Raw genomic sequence first — 16,408 nt, forward strand, 5'->3', positions numbered from 1 at the left:
CTCTGCTCCTATGATGCTGCTTGGCCTGCAGTACTCAGATTATCTATCTTTTGTAATCTTTATACCTGCAAATGTCAGTAATTGTTTACTTTGATGTAACAACCTTACACTGAAACTACAGTGACAGAACGTTAACATGGATATCATCATCAGAGCATATTGCAGATAATTAGGAAATAAAAGTTACTGGAAACAGGTTTGAAACAACTTGCATGTATAAAGCAAATATAGAATAAATGTGCTAAAGTAGTGCATAACAACATTAGGCAAAATCACAGAGTCACAAAGGAGAAACAAAGGCAAATGATAAACACTTGATCAAAGTAGTAGCTTCCAATTAATGAATTTTAAAATATGAAACTGAGATACGGAGGAGCTTAGGGCCGGTTTTCCCAAAATGACAGTTGGGACTCCAAGTGAAATTTTAGGGTCCCAACTTCCAAGGCAGCAATAGCCACCACACAGCTTCGACGGAGTTACAAAAGCTGTGCTCGTACTCTAAAAAGGCAGCCTTTTATAATGCTCGAAACAGGGTCATACTGGGTAATAGATTAAGCAGCACTGGCCTCGGTGGCCTCAGAGCCCAAATACATAGCTACCAGGTGAAGCCATCAAATTTGGGGTAGTGTAAAATGTAAGAATTGAAGGGTAAGATGCTGGAAGATTGGAGGTTGGCTAATGTGGTGCTATTATTTAAGAAAGGTGGTAAGAAAAGCTCGAAATTATAGACCAGTAAGCCTGTCAGTGATGGGTAAATTGTTAGAGGGATTACGAGGGATAGGATTTACATTTGGGAAGGCCAGGATCGACTGGGGATAGTCAGCATAGCTTTGCGTGTGGGAAATCATGTCTCACTAACTTGAATGAGCTTTTTTTTGGAGAAGTGACAAAGAAGTTTGAAGAAGGCAGAGTGGTGGACATAACTAATATGACTTCAGTAAGTTGTTCGACAATATTCCAGATGGTAGACTAGTTAGCATAGTTATATCACATGGAATACAAGGAGAGCTAGCTATCTGGATACAAAATTGGCTCAAAGGTAGGAGACACAGGGTGGTGGTGGAGGGCTGCTTTTTGGACTGGAGGCCTGTGACCAGCAGCGTGCCGAAATGATCGGTGCTGGGGCCAGTGCTTTTTGTCATTTATATAAATGATTTGGACGTGAATATAGAAGTACGGTTAGCAAGTTTGCAGAGGACGCCAAAATTGGTGGTGTAGTGGACAACAAAGGAGGTTACCTCAGTGCACAACAGGACCTTGATCAGATGGGCAAATGGGCCGGAGAGCAGCAGATGCAGTTTAATTTGGATAAATGTGAGATGCTGCATTTTGGTAAGACAAATCAGGGCAAGACTTATACACTTACTGGTAAGGTCCTGGGGAGTATTGCTGAACAAGAACAGGCCTTGGGGTGCAGGTTCTCAGTTCATTGAAAGTGGAGTCATGGGTAGACAGGATAGTGAAGTAGGCTTTTGGTACACTTGCCTTTATTGGTCAGTGCATTGAGTAGAGGAGTTGGGAGGTCACGTTGCAGCCGTAAAGGACTTTGGTTAGGCCACTTTTGGAATACTGCCTTTGATTTGTCTCCCTGCTATAGGAAAGATAGTGAAACTTGAAAGGGTTTAGAAAAGATTTACAAGGATGTTGCCAGAGTTGGAGGGTTTGAGCTATAGGGACAGGCTGAATAAGCTGGGGTGATTTTCCCTGGAGTGTTGGAGGCTGAGGGGCGACCTTATAGAGATTTACAAAATCATGAGGGGCATGGATAGGGTGAATAGCCAATGTCTTTTCCCAGGGTAGGGGTGTCCAAAATTGGAGGGCATATGTTTAAGGTGAGAGGGGAAAGATTTAAGAGGGACTTGAGGGGCAACTTTTTCATGCAGAGTGTGGTGTGTGTATGGAATGAGCTGCCAGAGGTGGAGGTGGTGGTGGTGGTGGTGGTGGCTGGTACAATTACAACGTTTAAAAGGCATCTATATGGGTACATGAATAAGAAGGGTTTAAGAGGGATATGGGCCAAATGCTGGCAAAACGGTGTCGATTCAGTTAGGATAACTAGTCAGCATGGGCGAGTTGGACCGAAGGGTCTGTTTCCATGCTGTACATCTCTATGACTGAAAAGATCTGAAGAGTATGCAGGTGGAAGAAGTTACTAAGAGCAAAAAGGTATTTGTTTGAACACGTGGTTGAGAAGGTTTTTCTGCTTGGAGCTAAACAAATTAGAAGACACTAGACAGGTAAGCATGGAATACAGGTGGAGAATGATCAGACATCAATGCTGCAGGATTACATCATGTACAGAGACAGGCCAGTATATCATCGCATGTAAGGGCCAATTGTTTGAAACCAAAATCTAACTGTGCTGGGTACAAAAACATAACTTGTGTGCATTTAAACCGCTGCAAGTCCAATTAGTTTATAGAATTGCTAACTGAAAAGATAATCACTGCAGCTCAAAATCTGATGGATGTTTGCTTGGCACATTTATGCTAGGGACTGCATTATCTCCACTGACATAATACATATACAGCAGACGTATGCAGGATACTGAAGACAAAACAAAAATTATTGTTCAAGTGAAATTGCATTTTACTAGAATATCTGATAGATCTGGGTGCTTTAAACCTATTGCTGTTGCTCAGACAACTTTGGCACTGTTAAAAATAAACCATTGCGTGTGCTCAAGAGCTACAAGCCAAAAGGTAACAGACAGAAAAGATGGTCAGTAAAAGACTAGCTCTCTCATCCAGCCTGTCCCATTTAGTTGCAATGCAAGAAAGATCAATGACTTGACTATTTTTAAGTAGTTCCAAGCCAGATGGTGAAGTACAAAATTTAACATGAATCCTTTTCTCGATTGTAGATTTATCTACAGAACGCAGCATTGCAGATCTCTGCCTTCTATCTACTACCAGCATCCAATTGAACTTAAAATTCCAGTAGCTGCCATAACATAAGAAATTAGAGCATGAGTCGGCCCTTAAGCCTTCCCCACCATTTTATGAGATCATGGACGATCTGCCCAAGACTTCACCTCTTTCATGGCAGGTAATAATAGCCCTCAACTCCTCAATTTTAAAAATCTACTTCATCTTTAAATATTTCCCAATGACGAGGCTGGGGTTAATTATAGAATCTTCTCCTTCTGTTAGTTGGTTCTTTGTCCATCAGCATTCACAACTGCAAATGTAGGCATTATCACAGCTCAACGTAAACCAATCTGTGCTCATTGTGTTGTCAACTTACTTCATGAATAGCGCTACCTTTCACTGGAGTTTTAAAATATGTTATAGTCCAGAATTTAAACTAGGTCAACCAAAGGTGCAGAACCAAAAGATGCATCACAAGGGCTGACCTGTAACCCTACAGCACATATGCACATCAGTCTAGTGACATACAGCTCTTGATCATTGATCATTGTGAATGAATTTTTGATCAATCTCCATCCACTCACTCAATTTGATTTTAGGATCAACTTTCCAACTTCACTCTCTTCTCCACGGGACCATAATTCACCCCACTTAGAACACATTTCTGTCCAGTGAGGTCTCTCCCAGCTGCCCTCAATAACAGAGTTTGCTAGGATTTCCACTTCTCAGCCCTCTTGTTAAAATAGGTTATAATAAGGTTCCACTCACCGTGGGCAAAGAATAAATGTATTTAAAAATCAAAAAGAAATTAAAACGAGGCATCAAAAAAGCATGCACTAGGCTCAATGGTTTACTGGAAATTGTTACAAAGAATCAGTCTGAAGATCAACATATTTTTCCTGTTTGATAGGACCACAAGTCCTACGAAACAGAAACAAGAGTATGCAGTTTAGTCCCTCATGCCTGCTCCATTACTCAATAGGATCTTGGTTGATCCAACATTCCTTTGAAGCGCTTTCCTACATTTTTCCCATAACCCTTGATTCCCTTACTGGTCAAAAATCTCTCTCAGCCTTAAATATACACAAGGACTCTGCCTTCACAGCTCTGTGGCAAGGAGTTTCAAAGACACTCAACCCTCAGAAGAAATTCGTCCTCATCTCTGTCTTAAATTGGCATCCCTTTATCAAAAGGCTATACTCTCTGGTCCTAGACTCTCCCATGAGGGGAGACATCCTCTCAGTATTTAGCTTGTCAAGCCCCTTAAAGATCCTATATATTTTGATGACATCATCTCATTCTTCTAAACTCCAGTGAAGAGAGTCCCAATCTGTTTAGCTCTTGCTCATAAGGCAATGCCTCCACACCAGAGATCATCCAAGTGAACCATCTCTGAACTACCTCCAATGAAATGATATCTTAATCTGCTAGGAGTACACCAAATGTGGTCTCATCAGCACCTTGTACGTTGCAGTAAGACTTCCCTACTCTTGTAATCCAACCCCCTTGAAATAAGGGCTGACATTCTATTAGCCTTCCAGATTAGCTGCTGCACCTGTGTGCTAGCTTTCTGTGTTTCATGCACAAGTACCCCAAAATCCCTTTGGTGTTGCAGCATTCTGCAGTTTTTCTCTATTTAGATAATACTCCGTTCTTCTGTTCTCCCTTCCAAAATCAACTACACTTTTTCATATATTACACTCCATTTGCCATCTTTTTGCCCACTTACTCAACCTATCAATACCTCTCTGCAAACTGTTTTTTCCCTCTCACAACCTGCCTTTCCACCGATTTTAGTGCTGTCTGCAAATCTGGCTACAGTACATTCAAATCATTCCTCCAAGTCAATAATATTTATTGTAAACAGTTGTATTCCCAGCACTGATCCCTGTGGAACCCCATGATCATGGATCATCAACTTGAAAAAGAACCCCTCACTATTGTTTCCCGCCTATTTGCCAATTTTCTAACCATGCCAACATACCACTCCAACACCATGGGCTCTTATCTTATGACTTAACCTTCTATGAATGCCTCCTGGAAGTCCAAATATATCAAGTCTACTATATCCACTCTGAGACTTCTTCAAAAAAATTCTAATTAGTCAGACACTACTTCCCTTTTATGAAAGCATGCTCACTCTGCTTGATTAGGTTATGATTTTCCAAATGTTCTGCTATTACTTGCTTAACAAAATCAATTCCAATACTACTACTACTACTACTACAGTAAATGATAGGCTAATTGGCATAGTCTCCTGCTTTTGCCTCCCACCCTTTTTGAATAATGGTGTCAAATTAGCAGCTTTCCAATCCTCTTATACTTCTCCAGAAACTGATGGCTTTTGGAAAGTTATAACAAATGATTCCAATATCTCTGTTCATTTTTCAGTAACTCGCTGAGCAAGCGATCTTTCTCAATTGACTGATCAAGATATTAAATTATGTTTACCTGAGACAAGTTCAAGCTTTTCACCAGGATCACCCTCAGAGTATAGCTTTGGGTGACACCTGTAGCCAATCTGACTGATGAGACTAGCAGGGAGTGCAACCAAATCACGACGAACAAGCACACAGGAACGATTTTCTACTGTCATCTGGTTTGCCAGCTGCCCAACCTTCTCTTGAGCTAAGACAAAAAGAATTTAAAAACAATTTTAGTTACAGTAATGTATAATAGCACAGCAGATGTGGTGTTCAAATGAAGGTAAAATTTGAGTAACTGAAGAGAAAGAAATATAGGTTAGTGTGCTGTCACCTTACGATGCAAAACGAGGATAGATTTTAAACAACAAAATAAAAACAAGCAGCTGTTTCTCCTCAACAAAATGCTTCAACTGGAAATAGCTGGTGGTTAAATCTGTGTGTAAATATGACTAAGGTTCAGTTGGGAAGTTTGTTTGTTCTTAGTATGATGTTGGCATATCACTAAGCAGCTTCAATCATTCATCACCTCCTGTGATTCACAAGGCACTTCCTTAGGTGACAAGGCTGAAAGTTTAGCACAAACAAGTCTAACCAGCAAATGCTCTGAAGTATTTCAAAACTTGTGAAAACTGACATTTTTTGCCAATGTTCAAATAATTAAAAACAAATCTATAAAAAGCAATTAGTCAGATCCTTTGGAGTGAAAAACCAGAATATTCATAGTCCAGGAATTTACTAGGAGATTACATTGTGCTTTTTCATGAAATTCAGTTTGAAATACTTTCAAAACTTGTAAATTTGTAGAATTACAATATAACAAAGATAGATACCATCAGGTCTCACCAGCTCTTTCGAAAAGTACATTGGCTCTACTCCTTCCTCACTCTAGCCCCATATACCTGCAGTTTTTTCCTCTCCTGTTCAATTCCTCCCCACATATTACTGTTGCAATTAACCCACCATCTGCTCATCAGGCAGAGACCACTGTTGTAGCACAAGATAACAGGGTAGTCAAAATGCACCCTGCACTTTGGGAAACAGGAACCATTAATTTGTTTAAGTTTGTTTATCAAATAATACCTCAAACTCAATTACCTGGCAGATTCTAAAAGACCACTGGCTGATGTGTTAAGCTCCCTGATAATCAAGAAATGTTCACAGGATAAGAACAGGTCAATTGACTAAATGTTTGCGTAGAAGCTCTACAGCAGAATAATTCAAACTCAGTTCCACTAGGTTATGTGCCCCATACCCTACATCTTCCTCTGTTTCAAACACATTCCTTGCAAGATGCCACAACCACTCTCACAAACCGTCCCCTAAAGTATTCCGTGCTTCAGCATTCAACTGCATAAAGAAAGTCACTTTGATCATTCTGACTCCTGAAAGGAAATTATTTCACTATTAACTTGCATTTATATTTAATACAGTAAAATTATTCCAGGCTGTCGTACAAAAATTTTATCAAACAGAAGGATCAAGCCACACGTGGAGGTATAAGGATAAGTAACAAAAAAAAACTTAACTCTGACTAATCTTTAAGGGATATCCTAAAGATGAAAGAAGAAAGGTATGAAGAGATGCAAAGGAAGAACTCCAGAGCTTATGACTAAATAGCTAAAGGCCACCAGTGTGGAATACAAGGATACTCAACTATAAAGTTGAGATGTTGCTAGACTGCGAGACAATGCAGATTAGGCAACACGAGGGCGGGGGGAGAAAGAAAACAAAAAGAGGGCAGGAAGGAACCCGAGAGGGCAGGGGCTGGTGAGGGGGGGGGGGGGAAGAAACTGAAACAGTAGGACTGAAAGTTACCTCTGAATTGGCCTAGGAAGCCATTCAGCAGTAGAGATGGGACTTGAACATCAGGTTTGGCAGGGAAACCCAAAACAAGGGAATAAATTTCATTAAATTGATTGGATGATATCAAATGAACTTCTTTGCCCTAATATGTCTCCAAACCTTCTTAATGTTAATTTGTTTCAGATTCTAGCAAACAGAATCTTCCTTATTTTTGTCAATAATAGCAAGAGTTCAGATAATATGCTTAAACCACCAGTTTCATACACAACTTCATATGGTCATCTAAAGATCTTCAAACAATCATTACCCAAATGATCAACTTGGACATTCATGGGAAAACATAGATATTTTTTCTGTCAACCGCAAGCATTGTGGATAAGCAAAAGAGAGACTTGCAATTAAAACGTCATAAACGATAGAGGGGAAACACTCGCAGGAAGACAGACATCTGGCACTGGATGGTCCAGCATTTAATGCACTATTGTATCACAATAAAGATTCCTACTGTCACAACATCCTCATTAACAGGTAGGTCTTTGAGGGACAAGGTCAGCAGTGGTTAAATACGTTCGCTGAGGGGATATTATCACTCTCCACAACTGGGGCACCTTCCAAAGGCGGTATGAGATACCAACAGGGATCAGAATGATCTGAAGCTGTTTGAGAATGAAGAATTAGAAATCAATTGAAAACTTGAAGACATACAATGCTTAGCAAATATAAAACTGAAAACAGAAATCGGTATAGTGTTCAATATTATAAGACTGATTTTCCACTACTGAAGTGCAGATCAAGTCTATTTACCAAGTGCTTTACCTTGCTTATGTTAAGCTTTTCATTTTCAGCCCTTAAATTACAAAATTGATTAGAACAACATTTAACTTATTTCTACATTAAAACAAGCAAGATTAAAACCAATGAAACAATCCTACACTTGTTATGCTGACATTTTTTTTTGTAAAACTAATGAATGCTTGTGGTTGGAAGCATGAAGTAATCCATACCGAAACTAACTCCTCAGAGTAACTTACTCAAGTTCGCAATGACCTGACCAACCAAGATACCTTTGAATATGTTTCATTTAGCTTTCATTTTCAGTTAATGGCTCATTTATCTAGAGAAGGCGAGGGGTGAGCTATTAGAGGTATTTAAATTTACGATGCAGTTCGATAGGGTAGACAGAGAAAATAACGAGGAGATATAAAAAGGGGACATTACTAATATGTCCAAATAGGAATAAAAAAGGAGAAACTTCATCATACAGAGCAGTTAGAATGTGGAATTTGCTGCATGGAGCAGTTTGGACAAATAACAATGATGCATTTAAGAGAAAGCTATACAAGTACAATAATGGAAGGTCATGTTGATCAGTTTAGAATAAGTAGAGTGGGAACAGGCTCATACGGAGCCTAAATGCTGATACAGACTACTTGGGCCATATGGCCATTTCCATGCAGTAAGTTGCATGCAACTGCAAAGGTGCCTCAATTTAAAAGGCAGGGGAACCTTTGCCCAAAATCTAGAGTGATATTTTAAAAATAACTAACTATCACTTAGAAGCTTTCAATGGGAGAATCTGCATACAAACAGGCTACATGTTCACTGGATGTCCTTGCTTTTTTTGGCTAGGTCACATAATAGCAACTTTAAACAGGAGGTCCTAATATCGAGCCATGGTCTTTGAATTAAATGTTGTTGTCTGGTAGCTGTTGTTTAATGCCTCTCAAAGATTATAGGTCATCTTTTGTCTATATCCATTCAGGGCTGAAAACAGGAACTTTACCAAAATAATTTTAATCTGGAATCACCCACAAGAGGAAGCCTCCTTTTCCTGGTCACCTTGTCGAAATCTTTCAGAATCCATTTCAATCAAGTCAGCTCTCACTCTTCTAAACTCCAATGGAAGACAATGTCAATCTTTCCTCACAAGACAAATAACTCATTCCAGGTATCAATCTAGGAAATCTCCCCTGTACTGCATCCAGTGCATTTACATCCTTCCTTAAATAAGGAGACTAAAACTGCACACAGCATTAGGAGATGTAGTCTCACCAATGCCCTGTATAACTGAAGCATAACACCATTACTTTTATATTCAATTCCTCTTGTAACAAAACAGACATCCCATTTGCCTTCTTGAATGTGTATTGTGCCTCCATAGCGACATATGCAGAACGCCCAAATTCCTCTGCACCTCTGAGTTCTGCAATTGTTCTCCATTTAAATTATACCGTTTTTCACTCTTACTGCTAGATGAGAACAACTTCATATTTTTCATTACACTTCACCCGAGATTTCTTCTACTCACTCAACCTGCCTATATCTACCTGCAACTTGTTTACGGTTTCTTCACAACAAATTTGCATACCCATTTTGGTGTCTGCAAATTTAGCTTCTTGCCTTCCCTTCCTTCATCCAAGTCAAACAATTTTGACGAGTCAATTTCATTGTCACTTTCACCAAATGCAGAACACAATTCCTAATGAAACAGGAATTTTAAATCTTTCAGCCATACTCAAGTTCCATCAAATATCACACTTAATCAATGTGGTCTCCACCAAATAATTAGTCAACATATTTCTAGCTCTACAAATGAAACTGACAATCACGGACAATTACCATTCTGTTGATTATTAATGTATTTGGGGGCTAAAATAGCTGTACTGTTCCCCATTTCCACTGTCTTAAATACATTTGTATTAGGCTTTGAGTGGAACTAACCAGGAGTTAATTATGTTAAAATATCATCTCTCGCATTGAAGATTTTCCACTAAGTGCAACATTCTTGTTTACAAAATGCAAGTACTTTCCTGTAACACACTTATTCGAAGGTCATTTGAGAATAGCCTACTGTATGGGAGTACCAATCATTCTACAGAAGTATATTCCTTCCAGCACATTAATAATGAATTCTTAGGCATGGAAAGCAAATTTCTTGATTTCTTCCTGTTGCAAAGATCAAGGTGATTAAAATTAAAGCAGACTACAGTACCAAACCAAATTAGGCAAGAGTTTTCAAACCATGTCTCTGCAGATTCTGCAAATCTCAATTTGAGTACAAGTTCATGATTTGTTCAAATTGTATAATGGAAAGACTATTGAACAGAGACAGAACTAGTGATAGGGGTTCATCATTAATAACAATACAATGAGATTAACCGAATTGAAAATCAGTAAAATCCTTGAAGCAGGACTCTGACACTGAATGTTTGATACATTATAAAATAGATCGGGCAAGTATTTGAAAAGATGCAAAATGAAAACAATTTTTTTTTCAAATTTCAATAGCATTATTCTTTTGCCTGAAATTAGGTTCTTCAAATATTAGCTCATAACTTTGCATATTCTTGTGTCCACTAAAAATCAACAGCAACTAATTTCATATAATTAGTCACCAAAATTTTAGTCTAAATCTTAAAATCCTCAGAAATCACATTCATTTTCCCAACTGACAAGTATTCCAACTATTCATGTAGTTTATGGTGATCATGTAACAAGTATGAGATCTCATATGAAGTGCAGAGATATGAGCACCCCCAAACTATCTTTAAGCAGATTCCACATTTACGTGGAACATTCTGAAAAAACCTTCTCAGATTGTTTTATACAATGCAACAAAAACAAATTGAGATTTAATGGAAATTTATTAATCTATTTTGTTGGGTCAATGGTGCAGAGGGTATCTATGGTGATATTTCAAAACTGGAATTCTCCAACACAAAAGAGGGGTATTACATTCTAGTAATTAAATAAAGGTTTATAGTTTTGCAATCTCTGAAGTGACCAAGTTCAAAATCTTCCCTGTAGAACACAAGTTAAACTGAAACTACTATTTTTAAATCCTAAAATGAAGTTAATGTTTTAAATCTCAAATGACTTCTTTTAAAAGATAGCAGGGGTGGGGGTGGGCACTGGGGAATTTAACCATCACCATAAAGTGAATGGAAGTGGTTTGGCGGGCTTCATTGCTGTTTAAAAAGGAAACTGATCTTTGCATTGATTTTCAGTTTTCAAAGTTAATCTCTATTCCATGCAGTTATTTTTGCTCAATTACAAACCAATGTATAACTTTTATGCAAATCAATCATTCCTGAGTAAGCGGCTTATTGATGTTTTGAAGGAATGCTAGTAAGCAAAGCTGGTGGCTCATAATTGCAAATCACAAGAGGAAATCCCACCAAGATGAACCATGTGACATTTAAAGAGAATTCTGGCATAAACAGAGGTTTAGCTAGCTTCATGAAACAAAGTTAAATAGATCAGAACATTTCATTTAATAGATCATTGGGCACATTGGGGAAGGAATAAAAACGGAGGTCAAGTAGAAATATCAGCTTTGACCTTTAAATGGAGCAATTGACCTGAAGTTAGTCCTAATTCAGAAAAGGCAGTTATTATGCCCACAGTAAAAGAAAAAGAAGTGTATGAAAGAACGGAGTCCAAAATAACTTTGAGACTGACTATAGATTTATTAAAAACCATTTTAGGATCCTGGTACAAAAGTGTATTTAATTTAAAAAACAACCTGGACTGACGGTAGTATCCAGTGACCCAGTTAATGAGGCAATATCTATGCAGAACCATGCTATTAATTGCTTGAAAGAAAGTAAAACAATTGTCTCACTAATAGATCTAATGAAATAAAGTGGGGATGTGACAGAGTCTGAATCATTTACATCACACAGGGAGGCTAATTCAGCCCATCAAACTAATGTCAATATCTTGAAGTGCTATCCTGTTAGCCCCGATTCCTTCCTTCATTCTCATAGCATTGCAAACTCATTTCCTTCAAACGTCCAGTTAATTTCCTTTAGAAAGATTTGTGATTTCTGCTTCCGCTAACCTTGTGAGCAGCAAGGTCCATTACCACCCACTGGGTGAGAGAGTTCTCCTTCACACTTTCCCTGCTCAAAATATAAATCTGTGTCACTAATCCTCTACCATCTGCTAATGAGCAGAGTTTCTACTTACCTGGATGCAAAATGTCTAGTTGGGATCTAATCAGAGGCTTACACAAGTTCAGCATTGCTACCCTGTTTTTGTGCCCAACAGTCAGGAATACGAAGCATAGGATTCTGTACGCTTTGCTAACCACTCTATACACACTGTTCCTGCTCAATTTTGAAGTGCGCTATTATACCGTCATTCCCAATCCCTTCTGCCAAGATATATCACCACTGTATATCTTGTTAAATCAACCTGTTCACACACGTTAAGATTCATGGCTGGGAAAGTGGAATTTGAAGACAAATCTTCTAGGGTAGAGGTAGGGACAACTACCACTGCATATATCATATAGTTACTTGATCAACAAGTCTGAACATAATACAATGCACCTTTGGACAAGGGGACTTCAACCTGGATCCTTCTAGACTAGAAGTAGCATCCTAACACTGCGCTGCGGAATTCTCAAAACGTTTGAGAAAGCAGTAATCTCGGAACTGTTGCATTTTCAACCTCTGACGGTGCAACACTGCCCCACTCCCTTCAATGGTTGTTCACAAGTGTTGGTCTGTTCATGTTCTGGAATGGGATTTGAATTTGAACCCTCCAGCTTCAGAGCTCAATGCATTCATGCCTGAACCCAGCAGCTACACTTAAATCCTGTTTTCTTCCCTGGGCTGAATTCCATCTGCCACTTGTCTGCTTATTAGCCATTCACATAGCCTTCACTGTTTACCAGTCACTCAAGTTTGATATCATCTGCAAATTGAGATTTTGCTCTGGTTTCCAAAATCCAAGTCATTCATATACAAGTACATAAAAGGAAGCAGTGGCACAGGCACAGATCCTTATGGAACACTACTAATTACCACCTTTAAGTCTGAAAAACAAATCAGCCAGTAAGCCTATTTTCATCCAGTTGGATAATGATTCTTCTATTCCACAAGCCTAAACTTTGTTAACAAATCTTGCGTGAGGTATTTACTCAAATACTTACTTGAACTCCATACTGACAACATCCACATGCCTTTCATCAGCCTTTGTTAATTTATCAGAAAATCCATTAGGTTGACCAAAATGACCACTTCCATCCAGAAGTTAAGGGCAATAGATACATGGAAACTCCACCTCCAAATTCCTATCCAAGCCACTCATCAACCTGACTTGGAAATATATCACTCGGTCAAAATCCTGGAATTCCCTCTCTAATAGCATCGTGGGTCTATCTACAGCACACAAACTGCACCAGTTCATTACCACCTTCTCATGAGGCAACTAGGGATGGGTAATAAATAAATGATGAGCCGATCCAGCGAAGCCAGCATCTTCTGAATTAAAAAAAAACAAACAAACAATCTGCCATTTTCAAACGCTCTTTAATTAACTGAAGCCTCCAAGTGCATATTGAATTCTCTTATCTGAAACTCCCTCCATCAAACACACATCCTGATTACAGATTTCAAAACCTTACCCAATAATAATGTTCAATTAACCAGCCTATTACTAGCAATGAACTTAAACAACAAGCGGCACAGCAGCAGAAAGCATGATTCAATAACAAGTCTTGTTTTAAAAAAAACAAACCAGAAACCAGCAAATATTGTTAATATAGAAATATAGGTTGCTGTTATTCCCAACATTAAACTTTCAATACAAAGCCACTCTGACTCAGTTATAATTTCAATGTCTTGACAGTACAGCCTTGAAGTTTATCACAACTTACTTTTCAATTGAAGAAAAGCTGGCAGAGCCCACTGTATTAACAAGAGCCCAGAATATTGCTTGGAAAATAACCATACCACTTGACCACGTGAGAAATAAGAACTTGCCATCAAACCCCCTGAGAAATAAGTTATTGAACTTTTTGTCATAAATATAAAGTAAATTCATTGCAACAAGTTAGGGCTGCTAGCTCACTGCATAAAGACCCTGACAACAGGAGTGAATTTTATAACTCTTGATTTGCCAAACATGGACGCCTAGAAAGGGAACAAAATAAGACTGTGCTGTCTCACTCCTACACGAGCTGCTTGGAGGGTTCCTCTTAATTTGAAAAATGTGTTTTTCCTTCCCTTTTTTGTTTTCTTCCTCTCAATCCAATCTTTATTTGTATCTCCAATTCTCTGTCCATATCAAATTTGGCTTGAATTCACCCCATCTCCTCTGGTGTTTCTTTCTCAAGCTTTAAATTCCACTGTTGAGGTGAACAGAGGGCCTGTGATGTTGGCCTCTCCTATTAACTTGCATTTCTAATTTTTTGTGGTGTAAACAGAAGACTGGAGCTGATTGTTGAGAATGCGAGTCTCCAGTAAATTCTCAACAATTAGTATAAAAATCTATTTTAAAAATAGGCTCACAAGAGTGTATAAAAAAAAACTGTCTTTTTGGTTTCTAAGAAACCACTGAATTATTTTTTCACAATTATATTTGAGGTTAACTAATTCAGACAGGGTTATACAATGGTGCTGGGATTGCATCACAGTACTATCCTGAAAAAGATTATGACTAACATGGGATCTTTGGCATCCTATACCCCGAGATAGCAAGAACTGCAGGTACTGGAGTCAGAGATAACAAAGCGTGGAGCTGGAGGAACACGGCAGGCTAGGCAGTGGTCCCAACCAGAAATGTCAACTTTCCTGCTCCTCTGGTACTGCCTGGCCTGCTGCCTCCAATGCCATATTCTTGGCATTAGTCTTGCATCCAGCACATCTTTCTACAATTCAAGCAGCAGCTGGAGTGACTGTTGTGCATCTGCGAAACAGATAGCACAGTTCGGGAGGTGGGCACACCACACGTTAGAGTTGTGCAGGCAAATAAGGAACATAGTCTAAGAGAAGCAAGCAAATAATGCATGAGTGTGCCAATGGATGCTGGTGAGGACAGCAATCAGAGCCACATCAACCATAGGTCAGCTCAATAGAAGAGCAGTACTGAGAGGGGATTCTTTGGAAAACTGGTGCAGGAGGGAGGATATCTGATTTTTGAGGCATTGAGACCTGTATGAGATAGACACTATATTTTAGCAGGACAAGAATGAATATGCTTGCAAGGAGGTTTGCTAGCTTTGTTGGGCAAGGTTCAAACTGGATTGGCAGGGGATAAGAACCTAAGACGCAGCTCAGATTCAAGGGAAGCTAAATTGGTAAATGAACATGTAGTAAGAAAAAAAAAGATTCAGCTATTTTGAATTTAATCTTGTGCTAGGAGAGAGGGTTAACTAATAACTTAGATGTAAAGGAGCCTTTGGGAAATAATGTAAAATTATATATTACGGTCGCTAAGGTTGAATGCATTGTTCATTTGTTCATTCAAAGGAAACCACATGGGCATGAGGAGCATGTTAGCTACGGTGGATCAGGAAAGGTACAATAAAACATTTGATGGTAGACAGGTAATGGCCAGTATTTATAAAAATAATACAAGGTTTACAATACATACATTTCTCTAAAGCAGAAACATCCAAGGGAAAGGTGAATCAACTGTAGTTAACAAAATATGGTAAATATTGCATGAGACCAAAGGAGGTGGCTTACAAGAATGTCAGAACGAGAAGGGTTTGGGAGCAATTTACGAGCCAGCAGAGGATGACCAAAAAAAAAACTCAACCAAATTAGAATGCAAGCTAACAAAGGACATAAAAAGTGGGCTCCAAAAGCTTCTATCAAAATGAACAGGAAAAGACTAGTAAGAATAAAATGTGGGCCCATTACAGGTGAGAACAGGAGAATTTATAGTGGAAAAACAAAACACTGTCTGGAATCAGTTCCTGCAAAAATACTTTCTTCAAAGTTTAAGACTTGTTCAAAAAATGATCAGACTATGTTCAAACAATATTGAATTAAATGGTATCTTTATGAAATGGAAGAGAATTCTTTTTCATCTTTTAACTTAATCTCAAAAGCTGAAGCTACAGGGGAGGTGATATGGGAAGGTATGGTAAGGAGAACTAATTGCTTAGAGGATAAGTACCAAGTGATTAGGTTGAATAGCAGATTCCACGTATAACCTCTTTGCAATTTTCTGCAACTGAAGGGACAAAAAAACCTTAAATATATTTATAGAGACAACAAGGTGTAGAGCTGGATGAACACAGCAGGCCAAGCAGCATCATAGGAGCAGGAAGGCTGACGTTTTGGGCCTAGACCCTTCATCAGAAATGGGGGAGGGGAAGGGAGTTCTGAAATAAATAGGGAGAGAGGGGTAGGCGGATAGAAGATGGATAGAGGAGAAGATAGGTGGAGAGGAAACAGACAGGTCAAAGATGCGGGGATGGAGCCAGTAAAGGTGAGTGTAAGTGGGGAGGTAGGGAGGAGATAGGTCAGTCCAGGGAGGACGGACAGGTCAAGGGGGTGGGATGAGGTT

At 38.9% G+C, this 16,408-nt stretch overlaps 1 protein-coding gene across 2 annotated transcripts in view; it reads right to left on the reverse strand.

Moving 5' to 3' along the window:
- The window catches only part of LOC109910621 (nucleus accumbens-associated protein 2), a 106,364-nt gene that overhangs the window by 22,199 nt on the left and 67,757 nt on the right, over nucleotides 1–16,408 (reverse strand). For both annotated transcript variants that reach the window (XM_048613617.1, XM_020509837.2), the window contains one exon: nucleotides 5,322–5,498. In XM_048613617.1, the coding sequence (XP_048469574.1) occupies nucleotides 5,322–5,498 (177 nt within the window). The remainder of the gene's footprint in view (nucleotides 1–5,321; nucleotides 5,499–16,408) is intronic.

This window comes from Rhincodon typus, chromosome 28, assembly GCF_021869965.1.
Source record: "Rhincodon typus isolate 14 chromosome 28, sRhiTyp1.1, whole genome shotgun sequence".
Classification (NCBI taxonomy): Eukaryota; Metazoa; Chordata; class Chondrichthyes; order Orectolobiformes; family Rhincodontidae; genus Rhincodon; species Rhincodon typus.